The sequence below is a fragment of the Equus caballus genome, chromosome 2, assembly GCF_041296265.1.
Source record: "Equus caballus isolate H_3958 breed thoroughbred chromosome 2, TB-T2T, whole genome shotgun sequence".
NCBI lineage: Eukaryota > Metazoa > Chordata > Mammalia > Perissodactyla > Equidae > Equus > Equus caballus.
In genome coordinates, this window is record NC_091685.1 from 47,477,156 (window position 1) to 47,500,667 (window position 23,512).

Consider the following 23,512-nt stretch of genomic DNA (forward strand, 5'->3'; position numbering starts at 1 on the left):
GGTGAGCTGCTGCCACTGCCCCATCGTGTGGCTTCCCGCAGCTGTGCCTGCCCATGCCCTGGCCCTGAGAGGACGCCCACCAGCCTATCTGGAAGAGCCCGGCCCCCTGCACTCAGCAGGGACAGCAGGCACTGGGCAGCACTGCTGACTTGAGCCACAGAGAGGAGCCGAGGGCTCGAGGGCTCGAGGGCCCTCAGGTTGATGGCTGCCGTGCAGTCCTGCTCAGCAATCAGACCACATGGGTCTCTGTCTCTGTGGCCTTGAGCCGGGGTCCAGATCCCTCCCTGTGACATGGGCGGGCGAGGGGCTCCGCACGGTCCCAGCTCCCCCCAGCTGGATGCATTCTTCAGGGTGCAGGCTTGAGCCGTGGGCACCGCGTTCCTGCAGACCGCGCCTGGGCGTGAGCTGCAAGCCTGCGACGTTCGTTGCTGAGCAACGTGAAGACCTAGGAGTGGGGAGCCACGACCCGGTGGGCAGGCTGGGGTCCCTGCACTGTGGCCTCATGTTGGGGAGCAGGGCTGCAATTTGGCACAGCAGAGCAGCTCCTGAGCCCTGAGGAGGCCCAGCAGGCCCCCTCACCTCTGGAGAATCCAGAAACGCAAGGGCTGGGGCGGGGGTGGCGGCGAGCGCAAGGCCAGCCCGGCGTTGCCTGCAGGGGCCGAGCCTGTTCCCCTTTCTCCTACCCTCGTTTCACCAAGACCCCGGTGCATGTACTGTCCTGCTGGGCCGTCTGGGACCTGCACTGACTCCAGTGTCACAGGGAACGAGGCCTGGGAGCCAGCCTTGGAGGGCGAGAGACCAGTCCTGCATGTTCCAGCGCCCCACGTGGTGCACCTGTCTCGCCCCCACTCCGTTGCACCCCCAGCCCTGCCTGCAGGTGCTCCCTCACCGACCCCAAAGCGGCCGCTCTGTTGGCAGAGCCCGGGCCTGGCCGCAACACAGGCAGCCACCAGAGGGCAGCAGGGGCACAGTGGTTTGAGGGCCCAGGGCAGGCGGCCCTGTGCATGGTGGGTCCCTGTGATCTTCGCCTCCACGAGGGTGCCCAGCCTTGACCCCAGTGTAGTCCGGCCCGGCGCCCCCAGCCTGCAGCCTGCACCACTCAGCGACCTGTGACCGCCTTTGTACGGCCGTCCCTGGCGCCTCCTAAGCCCAGGCAGGCTGCCCTCTGCCCTCTGCTCCCTGGGGCTGGAGCGGTGCTGGCCTGGCCAGTCTGGGGTCCCCCCTGCAGGAGGGCCTGGCCCTGATGCCCAGGGGGCTCAAGAGGTCCAGCCAGAGCCCAGCCCAGCCTGGAGTCATGATGCCTGGCAGGTCCTCCCATCTACCTAGGCCTGGCCCTCAGGAGTGGCCACACCAGCCTGAGCTGGCTGGACAGAGGCTGGGGGAGCCTGTGGGGCCGCACAGTGAGGGGCACAAGCTCCCGAACACCTGCCCCCAGGTGTGCCTCCTGGGATGGATCGCGCCCCTTCCCTGGGGCAGGAGGCTCTGGGCCTCCTGGAGCTGAGAGCAGCCCTGGGAGGCACCTCACGATGGGGCAGCGCCCACCCCGGCCTGGACAGGGCCCACCCTGTTTCTCCCGAGAGGCGGGGCAGCGCCCCTGGAGACCCAGCGCTCGGCTGCCCCCCTCATTGCACTCAAGGTTGCAGGAGCCCGGAAGGCCCAGTGCAGCCCCTGAAGACCCTGCCTTGGTGCCCCTTCCAGGGTTGGGCCACAGCTGCCCCCACACACCAGCTCCCCAGACCCCAGGAGGGAGGAGGGCCCGGTGGGTCCTGGGACACCCCCCTCCCAAGCTTTTGTTGAGTTTGAGCAAGTGACCGGCGCAGGTCCCTGGGGCCTACGGAGTGACCAGCAAGGGAGAGTGCCCCCAGAGCAACCCCGCCACCAACACCCTGCCGTCCAGCCCGTGCCCCGCCCCCACTTCCAAGAGTCCCTGTGCTCAAACAGCAGGGCTTGTCCTGTGGAGAGGCCTGAGGCCTCCCCACCCCGAGCCACAGGATGGGCCGTCCCAAGCCCTCCACCTGCGGCACCCAGAGAACCACCTGTCACACAGCTCCTTGGGGTGGCCCCTGACATCCCAGGTGGCTCCCAAGAGGCCAGATGCCCGGGGCAGTGGGGGACGCAGAGGACAGGCCCTGGCACAGACGCCCTTGCAGCCCGGCCAGCACCCCAGCTTCTTTAAGGAAGGGGCAGTCCTGGAACCGTGTGCCTTGAGACCTCAGGGCAGGCAGTCCCCACAGCTCGGGGTCCTCTGGCCTGGGGCCCCTGCCGAGGGCTAAGATCTGCCCCCGAAGAGTGGAGCTGGGAGGGAGTGAGGGAGCAGGGGGTGCATGCTGGGGCCTCGTAGCCCCTGCCCTGGGGAGCCAGTCCAGCTGAGCCCCCGAGGGCAGAGGTCAGGGAGCGTCCTCCGGTCTTGCCAGACACTGGCCAGGAGCCCTTGGTGCATGGCTGCAGAGGAGATGGGCGGCCCCACACAAAGTGAGCATGGATGTGTTTATTGGAGGCGTGCTCAGGAGTGTACAAAGAGCCTAGACGCCCCTTACAGAGCGGGGTTTGTGCAGAACGAGGCAGACGGTCGGGGCGGCTCGTCACAAGCATCCCCGGAGCCGCGCACCCCGCACCCCACGCGGCTACAACCAGGGGAGGGGAGAGGACTCGGCACCATTTCATGTTGTGGAAGCTTTGTCTCCGGAAATATAAGTCTCTCTCCACATCTTCACTGTGGTGAAGACGGCCCAGCCCCGGGGCGGGCGCCCCTCCTCCTGGGAGCAGGGGCAGGGGCCGGGGCAGAGGGGCACACGGCCACGCCCAGGACAGGCCGGGCAGCTTTGGGGACGAGCTCACAGGCCCTGAGCAAACACTGGACCCTGCCGCCCGCCACGGGCCCAGGGGAGGCAGCTGACATCCACCGCAGACGCTCGGTCAGAGTCTGAGCGGGGGCCCAGTGGTGGCGCCACCTGGCGGCTGGTCCATGGGGCCCTTGGAGGGGGCCAGCACGTCCCCACAGCCCTCTTGGCCTACGGAGCAGGCGCCCTCGGGGGTGCCCCGCTCCTCCTCTGGGGGTCCCTGCCGGGCCTGCAGCCGCTGCTGCCGCTCCTGGGCCTGGCGGGCGCGGCTGGCGATGGCGCGCACGCGGCTCTGGCTGCGGGAGGAGGAGCGCCGCAGGAAGCCGGGGCCCCCCACCGCCCCCTCCCCGGCCGGGCCCAGGCTGGTGGGCGACGTGATGTCGCCAGCCTGCTGGAATCCCGTGAGCCAACGCAGCTGCTCTGTCAGGGCGTCCTGCCGCTCCGCCTGCCCCGCCGGCCCATTGCGGGCTGGGCCCAGGTGGCGGCCCAGGCTGCGGCCCAGGCTCTCAACGCGCGGCGCAAAGTCATCGGCCGTCAGGTCCCCCAGGCTCTTGGACTTGGCGGCCACGGGGCAGTCCTGGAGGCCCGCCACGGGGAGGCAGCCCCAGGGCAGCCGTGGGGCCAGCGGGCGGGGCCGCAGCTCATCTGGCACCGCAGGCAGCTGGCCCGCAGCCCGAAGGTTGGGGTTGGATTTGCTCTTGGTCACAGCGGGCAGGTCTAGGTGGACGGCAGAGGCCGAGCAGGGCCGCAGGGGCAGGCGTCCAGCCGGGATTCCTGCAAGGCCCTCACGGCCCAGGCCCAGGCCCGGCAGGGAGAGGTCGATGACCGTGTCGCTGGATGACATGCTAGAGGATGAGGACACGCTGTCTCGGTGGCTGCCTGGCTCCAGCCGCTGCCATAGCCGGTCGCTGCCCGTGGCATCTGAGTACACGGCAGGAGAGGTCCCAGCCAGGGGCCGCCGTCCACCCAGGGGCTCCAGGGGTACCTGCCCCTCACTCTTGGCCCTTCTGACCAGGGGCAGATGGCCCAGGGCCCGGGGGTGACCCCTGCTGTCCATCTGGCTGCTGGGGGCCCCCTCGTACGCTCCACTGGGGACCCTGCCGTTGCACGCCTGCTGCCTACTTTCGGGGGGCAGCTCAGTGTCCCTGTGGCTCCCAGTCCTGAGCTGGAGGAGCATGGAGGCTCCCAGAGCCGCAGCCGGGGGGCTCACTGCTTTGGCACCAGGCCCTACAGAGAACTGGGGCCCCCCGGGGCAGGGGCCGGGGGGGGCGGCCACCAGGGCTGGAGGGCCAGGGCACAGGACTGGCTCCTCGGCAATGGTTTCCAGGCTGCACAGGGAGGAGACCGACCTCTGCGAGGAGAAGGGGCAGGTGTCTGTGGGGAAGAGGGAGAGGAGCGTGTTGGGCAGTGTCCCTGTGGCCCCTGTGCCCAGAGGACCCCAGCGGCAAGACCCTCCATGCACACACAGCTGCCTCCCCCCCAGCCCTCCACTCCACTGCTGCTGGGCCGGGCAGCAGACAGGCCCTGTGCCCAAAGGTGGGACCCCCGTGGCCCCGCTGGCAGGCCAAGCCCGGCTCCTCTGGGGGCTGCCCCGTTTGTTACCTGGCACTCGGCTGCTCTCAGTTCCTAACTACAGAGGCAGCGTGGGACAGAAAGGAGAACAGGGTGGTCAGCTAGGGGTGGGGCTGGCAGATGGACAGACGGACAGCAAGGCTGGCGGAGTGCAGGGAGGCAGCAGGAGGAGGGCTCAGTTCCCACCCCTCCCTCCCCAGGCTGGAGTCTGCTCCCTGTGACAAGGTGGCCTCCAGCAGTTGCCTGTCACAACCAAGCCAGGCAGGGGCTTCCGGGGCAGGGCTGCTGAGTGTCATTCAGCCATAAATGACCTCCCAGGGCTGAGGGGCATGTGCAGTCTGCTCCAGCGGGCACTCTGCAAACTGAGGCCCCGGCGTCAGGGCCCTGAGTGCCGACTGCGGAGCAGCCTGGCCCTGGAGGGAGGTTGGGGGGGACTGGAAGCTGCCCCCAGGTCCCAGGAAGGGTGTCGGGAGCAGCTGGTCAGGCCAAGGAAGGAGGCCTGGCTCGGGCACGGGGGCCAGTTTCTGGAGGCCACGCTTGGGGCTGCGGCCTCAGCAGGCATGGCCTGGCCGTCAGGGCCACTGACTAGACTCGCTTCCTCGTCCCCACGGTGGGGTCGGGGCTCCAGGGTGAGGGCGGCTGCAGCCAGACCTGCTCTCTCTGCCTGGGCCCCTGGGAGGTGGAGGGGGGCCGCAGAGAACAAGAGGCCCAGGTGGCAGCCGTGCTCAGCTGGGGACGCCAGGGCTGCAGGGCCTGCGGAACAAGCCAAGGGAGCAAGGGAAATGCAGGAGCACACAGGGTGGTGGGCGGTGTGCACACGGAAGCGCAGGCAGCGGGGACGCCTGGCCCAGGCCATGCCAACGGGGCCGCGTCGGGGACACCTGGGGAATGCCAGGGAGGAGCTTCTGGTCTTACCCGTGGAGAACATGGGGGATTTACTCCTAATCTCCTCCAGCTTTTGAACGAACAAGGCATTCATCTCCCTCTGTAGGGCCCCCGCCTGCCTGCGGGCACCCTCGGGCCAGCAGGGGGCCACCTCGGGGCTGCCCGGGGTGCTGGAGTCCGAGGACACGGAGCCGCTGCCGCCCAGACCCTGCCGCTGGGCCCTGGGGCCCCTGGGGGCCCCTCTGCTTCTCCCCACGGCAGTGTGGGGGGCCCCCAGCGAGTCCGCCCGGGCGCGGGGCTGTTGGCTGATGGCCGCGTGCCCGCCCGCAGGCCCTGGGCTGGGAGGCCGCCCCATCCGCAAGGCCTCTGCGTCCTCACCGGCACAGGAGCCCACCACACACTTCATGCAGGTGGCGGCCATCCCAGCAGGCCTGGGGCCCTCGGGGGCACGCAGGGGCTGCCCCTGCGCCGGCCTCTTCTCTGCCGGTGCCTTACCTCGGGGGGTACGGCTGCCGGGCTCCTCCCCAGCCAGGGCCTCCGGAGCGGGGCCAGGGCTGGGGGGCGCCACGTCGCGTGCCTCCCCCTCGGAGCCCATGTCCTGTGTGCCCAGGACCAGCTCCGGGAAGGCCTTATGGGCGGGCTTCTGGCTCTTGGTCGGGGCGCTGGCCGTGCGCCGCAGGAGCCGCTGGCTAACGGAGGGCCGGGGCAGAGGCCGTCCAGCAGCATGACTGTCCAGGGAGCCGGGCTTTGGGCCTCGGAGGAACAGGCCTTTTAAGCCCAGAGCCTGCTTGACCTGCAAGAGAAGGAGCCCACATAGCTGGCGGCCAGGCCAGAGGGATGGGGGCCACTCAGCCCCATCCAACCGCGCTCCGGCAGGTGGCGGCCTGGCTGAGCCTGCTGCAGCCCGAGGGAGCAGCTTGTCGAGGGCACTGGCAGGCATGTCTGGCTTGGGCCACTCAGGGTCCAGGGCACCTCTACCAGGGATAGCGACAGTCTGCTATGGCCTCGGCACAGGCTAGGAATGCGCCCTGCCTGCACTGGGGTGGAGTGAGTCGGCGCTGGCAGAGGGTCTGCAGGTCTCAGGGCAAGTGGGCCCAGTGAGAGCGGGGGGAGGAGGCCCCCACCAGGTTCTCCCAAGCAGAGACTTCAAACCCTGGACCCTGCACCCACCACACCCTGTACCCCTCACAGGCCCCAGGGCACCTGGCTCTCAGCTAGAGGGCCCGCAGGGTGGTGCTGGTGTGGAAAGAAAGATGGAGTGAGAACCAGATGGGAACAGGCACAACGGGCTCACGTGGGCCCCGCCTTCAGGCGCTGCAGGCCGAGGAAGCAAGCACAGCCAGGCGCAGGCCAGCGGGCTGCTCTCCCATGCCCCTGCCCAGCCCGCTGCCCTGGAGGCGCTGCCTCTCCCAGGAAGCCTTCCCAGACTCCTGCCAGGCAACCATTCCCAGCCTCGCCGTGCTCTCTGCTCAATGGCACCAAGGGCAGGACCCACGCCAGTGCAGCGCCCCCGAACCCCGGCTGGCCCAGGGCTGTCCTATAGGACCTCTCCCTGCAGCCTCCCTGTCTGAGGAGGGCAGCTGGGGTCCCCGGGACTGGCTGGCAAGTGCCTGGGTCAATGCTGGAGAGGCCGGCAGCTGCATCTTCAGTGTTCGGAGGCCAGAGAGGTCCTCACATGCAGAGACCCTGATAACAGCCACTGCTCCCCAATGGCACTGGGGCACTTCCGGGCAGAGGCATTAAAGTGGCCAGCACTTGAATCAGCTTCCTGATTCAAGACCCCAAATCCAGAACAATTTGGTCCAATTGGCTGGAAAGTCATTTAGAAGAAGGTCCAGGATTCAAGCTCGGAGCTCCTGGTCACTGGGACCTCCCCACCCCCGACCCTCGACATCCGTGGGCACAGACAGAGTCAGAGGAATATATGGGGGGCAGGGTGAGGAGGGAGGGAGGGCAGGCAGGGGGCCAGGGCCCCGGGAGCTCTCAGCTAGAGGACCGGACCCTGCGGGGGGCCGGGCCCGGGCAGCTGGTGAAGTCCTGGATCTGCTTCGTAAATGCTGCTCTGTGGCTGAGGATGGCCCGAGGGACCCAGGAGCCCCATCACCACCCATGTCACATGAGCTGACAGTCTCCAAAATGCTACCGGGATTCACGGACGCTAACGGGGCGGCCTGAGCATGCAGGTGGGGCGGGCAGTACCGCCCCGCGCTGGGGTACCTTCGAGCCCCTAACAGGGCTGTGCTTCTAAAAGTAGACTTTGGACATAGAGAAGACACTGCAAGACCAAAGAGACAGAGTGAAGACCGTGAGACATGGACGGCGGGGGCGCGGAGCCCGCGGAGACAGGCAGACACAACAGACAGACAGACAGACGGGAGGCGGAGAGCTGTATCTGGCCCGCACCTCAGGCCCGTAGAGCGTGGCAGGAGAGAGATGGTTAGTGCTGGGACCTCGCAGGCCCCTCGTGTGTGCCTGACTGACCGCCGTGGGCCGGCCTGCCTGGGCCCTGGGCTCTGCAGGCTGGGACAGTAGAGCAAGACCCCATCCTGCGGCGGGCCAGAAGTGCTGGGGCGCAGGTGCAGACACAGGCCCAGTGAGGTGACCACTAGGCCCCAGGGGCCTGCGGTCAGGAGCCGGCCCAGGGGTCAGTGCTGGGGCGGGGCTGGGAGTGGGGCTGGCACGCCCCTTCCTGACGGCAGGTGCCCTGCAAGTGGCACTCACCTTACCACTGATGTCACTGACAGCCACGTGGACAAAGATGGAGGCCTCCTCCATCCCCTCCAGGTACACGTGCCGGTAGCCTGAAATAGCCAGGGTCATGGCTCACCCTGCCCCCACACTCTACTTAAAGGCCCAAGGCCCTAAATACAACCAGTGAGCCCACTCCTGAGGACTCCACCTCCTCCAGGAAGCCTGCTGGTATTGCTCCACCCTGCAGGGACCTCATCCTCTTCCAGGGGGCTGGGGGGCTCTGCAGCCTGAGCTCCCCTCCCCTACCTCATCCACAAAGCAGCTGTGGCTGCACATGCCCTCCTCAGCTCCTTCTGTGTCCCCCAGGCCCACCTGTGGCAGAAGCTACCTTGCAGGAGGAAGCTGAGCTCCACCCTGTCCTGGAGCCCTCAGCTGGCCTGTGGGGGACACTGGTCTCTATGGGGGACCCTAGTCTCTATGGGGGACACTGGCCTGTGGAAGACGCTGGTCTCTATGGGGGACCCTGGTCTCTATGGGGGATGCTGGCCTGTACGGGGGACATTTCTCTCTACAAAGGACACCGTCCTAGTACTCTACCCTCTGTCCCCTGCCCACCTGGCATCATGCTGCTGAAAGCCAGTGTCCTCTGGCCAATGAAGTCACGCCCGATGGGGTCGTGGTCCCAGACGAGGAAGCGCACCAATGCGATCTCTGGCATGTGCACTGTGAACACCAGGGTTTCCTCCCACATGGGGTTGAATCCTGGAGGCCACCAAGAGGAGGTGTCACCTCCCACCCCAGCCCAATCTCACAGGGCTCCAGCATGGAGGCCACCTAGGCCCACCACCCTCTCCTGGTGCCTCCTCCTGGGCTGGCTGCCAAGTCAAGGGGAGCGACGCCTGGAGGCTGGGTGGCCATCACTGGGCTTCCAGCCAGGGGGGCAGCCTGGAGGGTTACCTGGGTCACAGGAGGTGGCCCTGGCCCCCTTCCCTTCCTGGTCAGGCTGGCATTGCCAGTGTGGGAGCATGACGGGGTCTTGGGGCACAGGCCACCAGGTGGGGGCATGTGGCCTCACCATTGTCGTCCACCACACGGGTCTGCTCCTTGTTGCAGTCCACGGGGAGCCCAATCACTTCCACCTCCACGAAGGGGTCGATGATCTGGCACAGAGGGCAGGGGTGGCACCAGGGCCCAGGCCGGCTCCAGCCCCGCCCGTCGCACACAGGCCCCGCTCCTACCTCCCCCCGGTCCCCCAGCATCGAGTCTCGCGGCTTGGGGAGCTGCTGCCCGCTGATGATCCGCAGCACCAACTGCTTCTTGAGCTGCCCAGGCAGGGGGTCCTCGGAGTGGGGGTTGAAGATGCCTGAGGGGGCCGCGCACAAGGCTGAGCAGGCAGGGCAAGGCCCCCCACCCTCACCGGCGCAAGCACCAGCTGCACAGTGCACCCTGCCCCACCCCCAATTACTGGACTGGAGCCCCAGGCCCAGGAGGTGGAAGGGGAGGTGTGGCATTCCAGCCCAAGGGCCAGCGGAGGCCTGTATGCTGGTCACCTTGGTGACCACCTTGTGATGTTGGCACAGCTCATCCCCTCCCATAGGTGAACCCAGGGGGCTCAGCACGACTGCAAGGCTGTGCCGCCTCTGGGTGGGGGGGTCAGTGCCGGGAGCACGGTGGGGTGGTCCTGCCTAGGCCCCTGGAAGCACAGTGGGGTCAGGGGAGGGGAGGCAGCGGGAGGGCAGCCAGGGGCTTGCGCAGGCTGACAACTCGAGGGCCTGAGTGCAGATACAAGGTGCACAGCGCAAGCCGGGAGCAGGGGGCAGGGACTCGGGTTAAAGCAGGAAGAAGGCCAGTCATTGTCAGCGAGTCGGGGAGAAGACCGAGGTGTCTGGGAAGGGAGGAGGGAGCGCCCGGAGACCCCCCAGCCCAGACCCCAGCTCCTTGGGCCTCTGCGTGGGGAGGGCAGCACTGGGTCTCCTCAGACAGGCCCTGCCGCTGACCCTCATGGGGGACCAGGGTGAGGGGAGGGGCTCCCTAAGTCACCCCTCCAGATTCATGGCAGAGTAGGGGTCTTTCACTGCATCCCAGCGTGACCTGCAGATGGCCCCCTGCAATCCTAGTGCAACCCAGCCCGCATCCCTTGTTCCCCGGGGCCTCACCCTGGCACATGCACTGGGGTTTGAGCACGTAGCCACAGCTGCCGTTGGCACTGAACTTGGCCCGGTTCAGCTGCAGCATGCGCCCCTCCGACTGGTAGTTCAGGGCGACTGCAGGAAGGACGTGAGGGGGCCTGTCAGTGCCTGCTGACCCTGCGCAGCTTCCCGGGAGCCCAGCGCTGGCCCTGGACTCACAGCTGTGCACAACCGGGGCCATGCGTCTGGGCGGAACGTCCCCCGGAGCCCACGCAGCCGGCCCCCCACGCACACTGAGGAGCTCACAGGCGGACCAGCGTCCGCTTCCCACCCGGCCCTGGGCTCCTAAGGACCCGACCCCAGGCCCAGCCTGGGGAAGCTGGCAGAGGTTCTCAGAAGCCACAGGCGAGAGGACCAGGCACGGCCGCTGCGGAGCACTGGGTCGCCCCCTCCTCATCATCCCGGCCGGCAGACGCACGGCTCCGGGGAACCCACCCATCTGGCAGCCGGCATTCCAGAAGGGCTGCGGGTTGTAGTTGCTGGAGTCGACGCGGTAGGAAGAGGGGTAGATGCGGGACAGCTGGTGCTGGTTGAAGCGCAGGTACTGCGCCGGCTTCTGCTGCAGGATCTGCTGGGCCTTGGTCTCACTGAAGGACGACACCTGCCAGCTGGACGCCACTACGGGCGCAGACCGGCCTGCGTCAGGGGCACCGGGGTCAGAGCCCGGCCCTCCTGGGCGCCTCCCAGCCCCGGCCACCCCTCACCCTCCGTCTCCACGTCGTGGATGCCCACGGACTTGGTGTACTTCACCAGGTCCGAGAGGGCCCGTGACAGCTTCATGGTCTTCTTCTGCCGGGTTGCCCTGCAGGGAAGGGGGGGCAGGGTCAGGACCCCGGGGTTGGCACCCCTCTCCACTCAGGCCAGCCCGGGAGCCCCAGTCCGAGAGGTGGGCTCCAGGCCTCAGCCAGGATCACTGATTCACGCAGAACGTCCATCAGGAGTCCGCTACACCTGCTACACCCCCGTGTTCCAGGAGGGTCCGGGACTCGCAGCGGACACACTGAGAGGCGACCCTGGGGGAGGGGGCCGGCACTGAGCCCACCAAAGAAAGCCTCTCAGACCGTGACGGGCACCACGGAAACCAGCACAGGATCCGGGCTGGCCAGTCCGGCCCCTCCACTCCAGGGTCCACACCCCACTGCACTGTCCCTGAGCCACCACCAGGCCTGCATCTGATTCCTGCTGTTGTCAAGACAACAGCCTCAGCCCTGCCCGCTGCCATTGTCTCTTCCAGGGCCATGGATGCAGGCAGGGCACTGACCCTCGGCCCTGGCTGCCTGAGGAGTCCAGGTCCTCATCCCCCTCCTCCACGCTGGCCGCCATCTTCAGCTTGCTGCTCTTTTTCTGTGCAGAAGGAGGGCAGAGTCAGGACCCATGGAGTCCCAAGCCTGGCCAGGCCGTCTGCAGAGGCCGGGAGGGTGCAGAAGGTGGGCCTGCCATTCTGGGTTCCTGGCGTCCACACTGCCCGGCCAGGGATGCCCCATCCTTTGTAGGGCCCTGCTCGGCCTGGCCCCAGGGGACCTGAGCTCAGGGCATTGGCCAGTGTGGGCCGTTGACCAAGGCCCTGGACCCGAGCACGTGCAGCAGGATGATGCAGCCAGGAACTAGACAGGGGGTTCTGGGAGACTGGCCAGGGGCCCTGGGGGCTCAAGGAGACGCCTCACCCCGGCTGGCACAGGGACAGCTGGGCACATGTGGCAGGAGCACGGTGGGCTCAGGCAGGGCCCTCCCACTAGGGGCCCCACTGGACCTTGCGCTTGGAGAAGCTGCTCATGAGGAGCCGGCTGTTCCGTCTGCTGGTTCCGGCGTCCCCTCCAGACTCCCAGTCCTCCTCAGCCTGGAGGAAGGACAGACAGAAGGGACAGGGTAAGCCCAGCCTCGAACCAGGCAGGGGGATACCAGGCCCTCCTGGAAGAGGGAGAACTGAGCGGGGCCTGGAGGAGGCGGGGAGCCAGGCCAGGCCGGCTGCTGCCCCAGGTGTGGTGGGAGGCACAGTCTCCAGCCCACCTGGAGCACAGAGGCCGCAGCCCCGGAGCAGAGGCCGGAGACCAGCGGCCGGCGGCACTGACGGAAATGTTCGCTCGCCCGCCCATCTCACCTCCTCAGGCTGTGTTGTTTTAAACTCATGAAGTTCCCAGTTCGGAGGGGTTTTTTCCCAGGGACAGTGACTGCATTATAAATGCTGTTTGTCTATCTGGAACATTCCTCAGCCATGCTTATGTAATCCTTTACGAGGACCCCTGCACCTCTGCTGTCCTGGCCTGCTTCTTGCAGCAGCAAAGGGACGGGCTAATTAGACGAGTGCCACCAGAGCTGCCGGCTGTTTGCTGTCCAGCCCCGGGGTCCCCCGAAGCCACAGGGCTGAGCCTCCCTCGCAGCCATTTATAGACGACGCACATCTGGGGCTCCCCTGCCCAAGGGCCCCCCCAGGCCTGGTCCTGGCAGCACCGAGGCCCATCCTCTGGGGCCGAGGCACAAACCTCTCATCCATCCCGGAGGCTCCCTCACAGCCCGGGAGCCGCTGGGAGTCTGAGCCTGTGTCCCTGAGCACGCTGCAGCCGCCACCACTCACCGCCTAGCCCCTTCCACAGACGCCCCGAACCTGCCCTGCTGCTCAGCCTGTGCAGGGCCCCCATCCCATGCCTCGTTCCCATCTGGAACCGGGGCTGGCTTCTGTCAGGCACGCTGCAGCCGTGCACCTTCGGCTGAGGGTCCGTGTTAGAGAGGGGCTTCACCCAGAGGAGACACGTGTCACACACCCCTGCACACTCTGCATACGGCCCCATGTGCATTTCTGCATGCGCACCCCTGTGGATGCCCCTGCACAGACACACCTCCTCCACCCACGCCCCAGCCTGGCCGACAGCCTCTCATCCAGAAGACGGGCGAGGCCCTTCAGGTATGGATTCTGGTTGCCTGGCTGAGGCAGCCTAGAGCTCGACCTGGGGACTCCAGGACCGCTCCGCCTGGTGGGGTATGGTGGACCATCAGCGTCCGCCCCGTGGGCAAAGGGGAGGGGATCCCATGCTCCAGAGCTGCCTCAAAGAACCCACTGTGAGCATCCGACCGCCGTGGGGCTGAGGGCGCCCGCCCCTCGGTCTCAGCCACGTGGACACCATCTCGGCTCACATGCTGGGAGACAGAGCAGTGACCACAGACCCCACCTGGTAATGTCTGGAGGCTCTGGGCAGCTGCCCGAGCTCCAGCCACTCCCCTGGCCCTGCCCGCTCCTGGCTCCAGGAGCCTCTCGGCCCACGTCTGTGCCCCGCTCCCCTCCTCTGCCCTCGTGGGGAGTCGGGACGGGCACCCCTCCGGCTCCTGCCTCCAGCCTGGGTCTGCCCTCCCCCAGAGCAGCCGAGGGGCCTACTGGCCCTCCACACGCACATCCGGTTGGCAGGCCGCCAGAGAATCGCAGATCCGCAGTGACCCTGGCGCTCAGGACCGTCTAAGTCCCAAAGTGCTTTTAGAGATGTTTCTCTGTCTCTCCGGCCTCAGCAACACCAGCTGCTTTCCTCCTAATTTATTAAAGATTCCGCGGCTGCTGGCAGAGGCACTGGGAGCTGTGTTCACGGAGCTCAGAGCTAGTTGAGGCCAACACACTTCACGGCTCTTTAAACATCGCCTGAAACGCCACACAAAAGCGCCTATAAAACTGGGCACAACCAAGGCAGGCACACACTGGCCCAGGGTCCTGAAGTGTCTGTGGCCATGCCCAGAGTCCACTGTCACCCTCTGCATGTCCCCGTGCACCCCGAGCTTGGCAAGGCAGACCACTCCGACTGGAACTCCAACCACCCTCGGGGGGCTGTGGGCAGTGGAGGCCCCCAGTGGGCCCCTCCCGCCGTCGGGACACAGCTCAGAGCCCACAGGGGGCTCCACGTGGGAGGCGGCCTGGATGGCAGGCGGAGGAGCAGGCACAGCGCGTACAGAGCGGCGCCCACAGGCCCTGCCTGACTAAGCTCCAGCCCCGGCCACACTGGGGGCTGGGGGGCTGGGTCCTCCGCAGAGGACCAGGCCTGTCCTTGGCCATCACCAGCGCCCTCTGGAGTTATACCTACCGCTGCAGGTGAGGGTGCCCTTCCTTGCCCATCTGCTTCTTCCCCTCCAGGTAGCCACTCCTGCCACACCGCACGCCCCCTGCCCTCTCCCACAGAGAAACTTGCTGGGCCCAGGGTAAGGGGGTTACAGCCTCAGGCCCTCCACAGAGGGGACAGAAAGGCACATCAGGGGGCTGTCCCTGACCCCACTGCCCAGACGCTCCCTCCTCTGCCTGGACCCCCCTCAGAGATTTCTGTGGCTCCGTGCCCCTCATCCCCATGCCCACATCCAGCAGGGGAGGGCCTGGTGCTGCTGGTGCCAGCAGGATTCTCCGATCCCCCCAACCCCAGTGCCTGGCAGCTCAGGCAGAGCTCCTCCCCCTCCAGGAAGCCCTCCTTCAGTGCCTGCTCCCCCTCATGCAGAAGGCCACTAGACACGAGGTCCCCAGGGCCAGGCTGCCCTCCTGTGTGCCCTGGGTGTGTCCCAGGTGCTGCCCGGCCACAAGAAAGCAAGGACTTCACGGCAACCCTGCCAGGCTGGCCAGTGCCACACCTGCCGCCAGCCAGAGCTGCAGAGGCTCCACGTCCTCACTGCCTAGACCTCTCAGGACCGAAAATAACCGACCACCTGTCAGCAAGGGGCCTGTGGGAGCCCCTGCATGGAAAGCGACCCCTGAGTTTCTGGTGCTGCCAACTGCACTGTGCTCCCTGTGGGAGGGACATAAACACATCTAAAAATACTGTCTTGGGGGTGCCCCTGCCAACCCCAGCCAGGGAGGAGCCACCTTCCCACCCTCTGCCAGAGCTCGGACAGTGGCAAAGCCAGTGTGGTGCGGGGTGATGGGCAGGGCAGGGCTCTCCAAAAACAGAGGACACAGTCCCCACCACCCACCTGCCCAGCCCTGTTCACCTGCAAAACTGGGTCTGCAGGGCCAACGGCACCCCCAACCCGGCCCCGAGGCCAGCTGCCCTGGCCACTACAGCCCCACGGGATCCTCCAGCCTTCAGGCCACTCAGCTGATACAACTGTCCTTCCAGGTTTGCTGACCCCTCTCCAGGAAGCACGGCAACCAGTCAGCGTCACTGACTAAGCCTGGCCACCCCCACACGCTTCTCGTCTGCCATGGCAGCCCCCACCCCGTTCCCTCCACAGGGTTACTGCCCAGAGCTCAGCCGAGCTTCCCCATGAGGCTGTGGGGGGCTCAGCTCTGAACCCTGTGTGCCCCTCCCTGTTCCTCACAAGAGCCCTCAGTAAGGGGGCCCTGGCCTCCAGCCCCAGGGCAATGCTCAAGTCCCCATCCGCCAGGATCTGCAGGTCCCTGAGGGGCTACCCGCCCTCTCCTGCCTGCAGACAGAGTGGAGGGGGTGGGCTGGGGGTCTGCCCGCAGGTCTCAGGGGACAGGCTGTGGCTGTCAGCCACACAAACGGGGCCACCCCCACCCCTGGCTATCTGCCCTGCAACACAGTGAAGGCTGCGGGCGCCTCACAATGAGAATCAAAATGCCCAGCACCCGGGGTGGAGCCACACCAGCAGGCAGTGGGGCCAGCAGGCAGTGGTGAGCATGTGTGCAGGCGCACGTGTGCACATGTTCTGTGTACGCAAGTGTACATGTGTGCACTGGTTCATGTGTGTAGGTGTGCGTGTCTGCACAGGTTTGTGTGTGCACAGGTTCATGTGTGCAGGTGTGCGTGTGTGCACCGGTTCGTGTGTGCAGAGGTTCATGTGTGCAGGTGTGTGTGTGTGCAGAGGTTCATGTGTGCAGGTGTGCGTGTGTGCACCGGTTCGTGTGTGCAGAGGTTCATGTGTGCAGGTGTGTGTATGTGCACTGGTTCATGTGTGCACAGGTTCAGGTGTATGTGTGCACACAAGTGCACAGGCATGCACAGATGGTATGCTCCGGGCCCCTCACCTGACCCTAGGCTGACCCCATTAGCCTCAGGGCTCTCACCTTTTTGCCCGCTGCCTTGTGCCCAAGTCTCTCAGTCGGGGCCAGTGTGGACACGGTGAAGTTGTTCGGGTCCTCACAGTCCCGAATCTTCGACTCCTTGATTAGGGAATCCAGTTTCCTCTTCGCAATGTTTTCCACGCGCTTCCGATTGCTGGAGGCCTGCAAGACCCAGATGGCCACTTGGCATCTGTCCCCAGTCCTGAGGCAGCAGTGGCAGCAGCCCCTGGGGTCTTGGGTGGGGCCCAGGGGCCTGCTGGGAGCCAGGGCCAGCCCTGCCCCATCTCGGCCTCTCACTCGCAGCACCAGCTGCACATTCACTCCCATGGCATGGCTTTGTCCCTGTGCCCACCTGCCCGCTCCTGAGGCACACGGCAGGCATGCGATTTGCCCCAGGGTCACAAAGAGTGACGAGCAGCCCTGAACCCAGGCCCATCTGATTCCCATGCCTGCTTCCTTCAGCTGCACGATGCTGCCCATGAGAACCCAGCAGACAGCTCGCCGGGCGCCCGGCCCAGTGGGCCTTGGAGGAGGAGGTCAGGACACCTGGAGGCCTCTCTGGGCTCCAAGAGACACTCAGCAGCTCAGGATCTGGGATCCCACCACCCGCCACCATGCGCCTCAAAGGGATGGGCAGGGACGGGGACAGACTGCCTGGCTGGCTGGTGCCAGGGGCTGGTCAGGGTGGCCTTCAGGTACCCTCCCCGCCCTGGGCAGCCCCAAGTGTGGCCATAATGATCTTGGACACATCCAGGGCAGGGCCCGGGCCTTGGGTGTCTGGGAGTCCCTGGCCCAGGTTGGAGTGGGTGCAAGGTACACATCACAGAACGTGGGTTTATGGTCACCTTGGGCCGATGGAGCAATGCACTGGCCCCAAAGCAGAAGGAACTCCGCTGCCTCGGGGCTTTCTAAAACAATTAGCAGCATGGCCAGGAGGCTCCTGCACCGTTATTCTCCTAGCTGATGGCCCCGCAGGGAGAAATAATGTGGGGAGAAATAATGCCTTCTCTGCCTCACAGCAGCGGCTTGGAGCAGTACCCAGGGGAGAGAAGATGCGAATTAGAGGCCCCCAGCCCGGCTGTACCCGGCCCTTCGTGACTCCTCAACCTCCCCGTGCAGCCCTCAGCCCCAAGCCAAGCGGGCTGCCGCAATGGAGAAATGACAGGCCACTAGCTGGGAACTCAGGGTTTGTGTCCTGTGTGGAGGAGCAGGGAGGGGGCCCCACTGGCCCCAGGCTGAACATGTGCCCAGCAGCCTGCTGGCTTTGCAAACCACCCTCGGCACCTGCCTGATGTCCCTCTCTCCTACAGCACAGCGATGCACCTGCTCCTCGGGGCTGCAGTGCCCCCTCCCAAGGAGAAGCCCCCTCCCCACAGCCCCACTCACATCCCCATTGAGAAGCTTGCAGTCGTCGTCGATCTCGTCGGCGCTGTCCTCATCAGACACCTCACCCTCCTCAGCATCCTCGCTGATGTTGGCTGGGAGCTTCTTGCCCTGGGGGAGGAGGCAGACCACGGAGGGGCCCTGCAGGATGTACTGGGAGGCCAGTGCCTGCAGGACCAGCGGGAAAGGGAGGGTCCGTTCTCAAGCTAGCTTGTGGGTCTCAGGCCATGGGGCAGGGGCCAACCTAACACCTCCTTGCAGCAGCAGCGTGGGAGAGAAATGCCTGGCTGTGCATGTGGAGGTCCACATATTGAGTGGCCACCATGCAGAGACTGAGGCCATGTCAGTGTCAGGGCCTGCCCTGACTCCTCAAATCTGCCATAATTGGTGCAGAGCCCCAGCCTGTCTGGAACAGGGCCCTGCCCCTTACCTGGTCCCACGTCAGAGGTCAGAGGCCCAGCACGATGCTGGCCCAGGACGGCAGGCAGGGGCTCACCTTCACCAGAATCTTGCCCTTGAGCATCTGCGGAGAGGGCAGCATGGAGGCATCCTCGCTGCTCACTGAGGACAAGTCCAGCTTGTCCCCAAGGATGTTAATCAGATACTGGGCCATCTTCTTCTGCTGGATGACACTGCAGTGGTTCTCGATGGACAGGATCACTGGGTACCTGTGGCCCCAAGGTGGGGGGGGAAGGGCAAGGCCAGGGAAGGGCTAGACCCCACCTATGTAGGAGCCCAGGTCACCTGCACCACTGAATGAGGAGGGGTCTTCACCAGGAGCCTCGGATAGATGGAGCTGCCGGCCAGCTTGGGAGGGGGCTCACCAATGACTTTGAAAAGCAACTGAGAGGGTGGGAAAGGACTGGGAGATCTTAGGAACGGGTGAAGAGGGCATGTATTTCTCCCAATAAAAAAAAACAAAGGTGATTAGAAACTCCAGGAAAACAAAAGGAAAGATTCGAGCAAGCCAGCAGGTCATGGTTTAAAGACGATGTGGACCAAACTGAGATGCGATGTGATGTGACGCGTACACTGTGCGAGAGACAGTCCCATTGACCTAGACACGGGAGCCACCATCCTGTGGACGGCCCTGGAGTCCAACATTGGCCCATAAAGAAGGAGACACAGGCCTGGCCTGGCACACACCGTCTGGCGGGACAGCGTTACCACCTGTGTGCAGCACGGGGCTTTTCATTTAAGTTCTTCAGTTGCTTATTTATTTTTTTTAACTATTTGCACATTTTACTTGGATCTTTTCCAAAAGGCAACGTGATCCTTTTAGAAAATGTAGGTGACCCAGAGTTAGAGGTCATGAACCAGAGCAAGAGAGGGGCAAGTCCCGTGGTGCGCGGAGGGCAAGCAGGACTCGAGACAAAGGAATTCATCCCCCATTTCTCCTGCAAGGGACTGAAGCCTGGAGCTCAGGGCCTGGGGAGAACCCTGTGCCTGTGAAGATTATGCTGTCATGTGACATGCAAGCCTGTCCTGAGACCCCAGCAGGTCCCTGGCCCCTCGGTATCTACAGGAGACCTGTGTGTCCCAGCCCACCACCCTGAGACAGCCTCTCACCTGCAATTCCAGAGGCCAGGCCGCCCTGCAGAGGCCCCTCCCTCACTTCTACTCCCTCCCGGGCCTGGAAACTGAGCCCAGGCCAGCTCCCCCCCGGAGGGCCCTGCTACTTCTATTTCCTAAATCAATCTTGTTTCTCCTCCCTTCCTTCGTTCAATTAGCCGCTTCCTCGCCTGCGAGGCTCGTCGGCCAAGACTTGAAGGGAACTCAACAGTGAGGGGAGGCGGGCTTCTATTTCCAGAAACTAAATTGGACTTTGCTCACTGGCGTCTGCAGCCACAGTCTGAGTGACAGCAAATTGAGTCTGGACACAGAGTGGCTTCTTGGGGGTGACTGCTGCCAGAGCCACTGCTGCGGGTGGTTGCCACTGTGGGCTGCCACCAAGCGTACGTGGACAGGGGCTGCTCGCACACACGCCCTCTCCAGCCCCGGCCCATCATGCTGTCGCTCCCGTCCCCACCGCGTTCCCTCTCCCAGGAGCTGCAGCTCCACTCCCTCCCCGCCCCTCATCCTCAAGGAGAGACCCCGAAACAAGCCCCTCAGCCACTACTACCACTGTCCCCCAGAAACAAAGTGGGAGAGAGGCAGGAGGACCCCCTTGAGCCCCTGCCCCAACCGCTCCCCGGGCCGGCCCACTAGTCCCGGCCACTCACTCATTCTTGACGAAGGCGTATTTGTTGATGGTTTCAATGACGTCTTTGAACAGGATCTTGGAGGTCAGAGTGTAGCCATGGTGCACAATGGGCTCCCCGTCGGGCCCGTCCCAGCAGTCCACTGTGGAAAGGCTGACCCCGGTCAGTTCCGAGGGCTTGGCCACCAAAGCCCAGAGATCTGCAGCCCAGAGACTCCACCCGAAGGAGGACGTCCTGCTCAGTGATTAACACCAGGAGAGCCCTTCTCCAGCCCCGGCCTGGGCAGAGGGCAGAGACCGCACAGGGCTCCTCAAGGCCGCCCCCCCCCGGGCTGAGGGGGCGCAGGGTCCCCGAGCCCCCACCGCTCACCCTCCACGCAGCGGCAGCCGGCCTGCAGGACCCAGGCGTACATGTCCACTCGCGACTGGGACATGAGCTGGTCGCCCACGAGGTAGGTGTTGTGGGACGAGGTGATGAAATAGTGGCTGAGCGGCCGCGTCATGTCCTGGTGCACGCCGTGGTGCTCCGGGTTGAAGATGTCACCAGCCGGGCTCCGCGTGTAGTTGGTGAAGCCTGCAGGGGGAGCATGGGGTGGGGACTCAGCCCCCGAGTGCTGGCCCCACCACTGAGCTCCTCTCAGGACCACCCGCCCCGCACACCATGCGGAATGTGGAGCAACCTGCTCAGGACACCCATCCAGGTTCACAGGCTGCCCATCAGCATCCCCTCAGCCTCCCAGGACAGCCGGACCAAGGGGTGCCCACTCACCGTCAACGCCCAGCACGCCTTTTCGCTTGTTTTCTGGGCAGGGCTCAAACTGCTCGATGATGTCCTGGCAGCTCTCAAGTGTCACACCCGTCATCTAGGCCAGAGCAGGGGCATAAGCCTAGGCTAGCCCATTGCTGGCCTGAGCTAGCCTTGGCAGCTACCCGTCCTCCACCCCCAGTGCCACGACCTCCCAGCCCATCTCCAGTTGCCGTGTGGGGCTGACCACAGCAGGGGTGAGGCCGTGGCCCCTGCAGTGTGCTTTTCCCGCTGAGGAGCTCACTGGCCACCCTCCGTGTCATGTGACTTGGGACACTCAGTGGCCAGTGGACCACAGGGTGGTCACATGGCTTTGGAAGAGCTGGCTCTGATTGAGCATCCTGGAAGCAGGGGAGGGGCCTTTGGTCTCATCAGCTGGGCCACCCCCTCTGCCATGTTAAGGGTCCCCAGAGCTGTGGACCAGGACAGGCTGGCAGGGAGCGAGGGCCACATGTGAGAAGGCACAGGCCCCACGTCCCACCTTGGAGGAGCCCGGGTCACGGGAGCCTCCTCTTCACCTGCTTCCTGCTCTGTCTACCCAAGTCCCTCGCGGGAAAGCTGTGCCCCACAGCCGAGCCCAAGGCGGCCCCGCGGGGTGGAGGCTGAGTGACCTTCCAGGGCCCTCCAGTGCAGCCCAGGCCAGGAGCCCCCGGTGGCAGGCCTGCCAGTGGGTCTTCCAGGAACCAGTGGGAGGTGGGCATAGGGGGGAGGAGAAAGGGGACAAATGAGGTCACTGACCAGAGCCGCTATGAATCTTGGGAGGCCCAGAGTCCATGGGCCAGGCTAGGGCTCAAGTTGCCTGCCTGGTGGACAGCTTTGGCCCCAGACTATAGGGAGAGTTCTCAAGAACTTGCTTGGGGCAAAGGTCAGGGAGCAACGGGTCAGTTCTTCCCATCACAAGCCAGGCCACATTCCTGCCCTCTGTCCCCACGCATTCCAGCAGCAAGGACAGAGGGCCCACAGCCTCATTCCAATCCTGCCCACAGTGGCTGACTGAGAGTGAGTCTCCCAGAGCAGTGGGATCCAGCCATACTGGTTCTAGCCACTCTGGCCTGAGCAAGACCCCAGAATTGGAGAGGAGGTAGATGGGCTGTCACAAGGACAGAGTCTTGGCAGACTGTGTGACAGCATTGGGGAGCGATCCCAGGAGCACAGCCCAGGGGCAGGCCCCTAAGTTACACCCTGGGTTTGGGGCAGCCTTGTGGGACAGAGCGCAGGTGGGACCCAGGACTGCAGAGGTGGGAGATCCTGGGCAAAGACCCCATAGACCCAGCCTGGGTCCTGCAGTCACCACCCAGCCTGCAGCCCTGCTCAGGGGAGGCTGCCTGTGGCCCATCACTGTGAAGCTAACTGCACACAACGCAGGGTGGAACAGAGGGCCCTGAGCTGTCCCCAGGCCAGGGGGTCTGGCCCCAGAAGGGCAAGGATGCTGGAGCCCGGAGGCTGCCCCTCTCCACTCTCTGCCCAAAAGCATATCCACAAGGGTCCCAGGATGGTACAGGCCTGGGAAGTGGTCCTCATGGCTGCCTCCCGCCAACCCTGAGGGTGGGGCCACACGCTGTCTAAGCCCCCCACGGAGGCACTCTCTCCTTGGGAGATGCTGGCCTTCCCCTCTCCTACCATGGACTTCCCAGCCTCCTGCCCACCAGAGCAGGCAGCGCCCAGCCCCTGTCTGGGCTGGACACCAGGGGTCCAGACCCCTGAGTCTCTGGACGCTGGGGCCCCCAGTCAGCAAGACCATGCCCAGGGAACACTCAGCCTCTTGGGATGAATAGGACTGCCCGTGGTGGAGAGAAGTAGGCAGGCGTACCCCACTGGCACCTTGAGGGATCTGGGCATCTGCTGACATATGGGTGAATGGAAGTGGCAATGGGCCCAGAGCTCTGGGGGCACGAGCCAGCCAGATTCACATGGCTGGGACAGGTGGGAGGGGTGCACCATGGAACCCTAGGCCCAGGAGACACCCCATGATGCAGTTGGTGCCATGGTGAAGGGCGAGCTCCCCTCTGGAAGCTCTGGGTGTCTGCAGTCAGGGCTGAGCTGCTCCAAGGCCCATAGAGGAGAAAGCACAAACCCTCCTCACCCACTATGCGGCCCTCGCGGGACACACCCTGGAATATACTGGCACGGCCCGTGACGGGAACTGAAGCCGGTCCGCTAAGTGGAGGCAGGTATGGGGACCTCAAATGCCAGCCGTGGCCCATCCTTCTCCAAGCTCTCAGCCACACTGGGAACAGGCTCAAATGCCCTGGGAAGCTGAAGTAAGGCCACATCGGCCAGGACCGACGCTCCTGCCAGGTTGCCCTCACCTTCTGCTCCACCTCCAAGAAGCGCTGGAGGTCAGCAACATCCAGATGGTCCTTGTGGTTGCTGTAGGTCAGCATGAGCAGGTAGAGGTCCCGGCGGGTGGACATCATCTTATAGAAGGCACAGAACTCCTCAAAGCCCAGTGTCCCCTGCTGGTCATCCGTGTCCGCTTCCTGTAACACAGGCCTCTGGGTCCCCCCACATCCTACCCTGAGCCACATCCATCAGGGGTCCTCCAGGCCCACCCCCATGCCTCAGTCAACCATGAATCACAAATCCATACTCCTCCTTCCAATGCCACTACCCATGTTATGGTCCATGATTGCTCCCCAGGACCCTTGGGCAGCATCTTCACTGGGCTCCCCCTCTGACTCTCCCACCAAGAAGCCACTGAGTGACTATTTACCACAGATCTAATCCAACCCTCCCCTAGTCCAAGCTTTTCAAGGTCATCCTACAGCTGAACCTGGCATAGTCACCCCACACTGAGAGTCAACACCCTACACTGGAGCCAACACCCTGAACTAGGAGCCAACACCCCACTCTGAAGCCAACATTCTACACTGGAGTCAACACCCCACCCTGGAGTCAACACTCCACATTGGAACCAACACCCTGTACTGGGAGCCAACACCCCACTCTGAAGCCAACATCCAA

General features: G+C 64.9%; 1 protein-coding gene across 10 annotated transcripts in view; it reads right to left on the reverse strand.

Annotated features, from left to right (window-relative positions):
- Nucleotides 1–2,473: 2,473 nt before the first annotated feature.
- Nucleotides 2,474–23,512, reverse strand: part of PLCH2 (phospholipase C eta 2) — an 83,077-nt gene continuing 62,038 nt past the window's right edge. For 7 of the 10 annotated variants that reach the window (XM_023627461.2, XM_070254772.1, XM_023627463.2 and 4 more), the window contains 18 exons: nt 22,858–23,043; nt 20,513–20,606; nt 20,114–20,317; nt 19,766–19,886; nt 18,040–18,211; nt 17,547–17,654; nt 16,164–16,322; nt 11,928–12,014; nt 11,439–11,521; nt 10,882–10,979; nt 10,613–10,795; nt 10,145–10,252; nt 9,227–9,351; nt 9,064–9,148; nt 8,604–8,750; nt 8,019–8,098; nt 5,793–6,090; nt 2,474–4,214 (listed from right to left, as the gene is read on the reverse strand). In XM_023627461.2, the coding sequence (XP_023483229.2) occupies nt 2,917–4,214; nt 5,793–6,090; nt 8,019–8,098; nt 8,604–8,750; nt 9,064–9,148; nt 9,227–9,351; nt 10,145–10,252; nt 10,613–10,795; nt 10,882–10,979; nt 11,439–11,521; nt 11,928–12,014; nt 16,164–16,322; nt 17,547–17,654; nt 18,040–18,211; nt 19,766–19,886; nt 20,114–20,317; nt 20,513–20,606; nt 22,858–23,043 (3,636 nt within the window). In that variant the 3' untranslated portion in view covers nt 2,474–2,916. Of the gene's footprint in view, nt 4,215–4,442; nt 6,091–8,018; nt 8,099–8,603; nt 8,751–9,063; nt 9,149–9,226; nt 9,352–10,144; nt 10,253–10,612; nt 10,796–10,881; nt 10,980–11,438; nt 11,522–11,927; nt 12,015–16,163; nt 16,323–17,546; nt 17,655–18,039; nt 18,212–19,765; nt 19,887–20,113; nt 20,318–20,512; nt 20,607–22,857; nt 23,044–23,512 lie in introns of all 10 variants that reach the window. The other 3 variants (XM_070254808.1, XM_070254781.1, XR_011433846.1) reach the window with 3 other exon arrangements.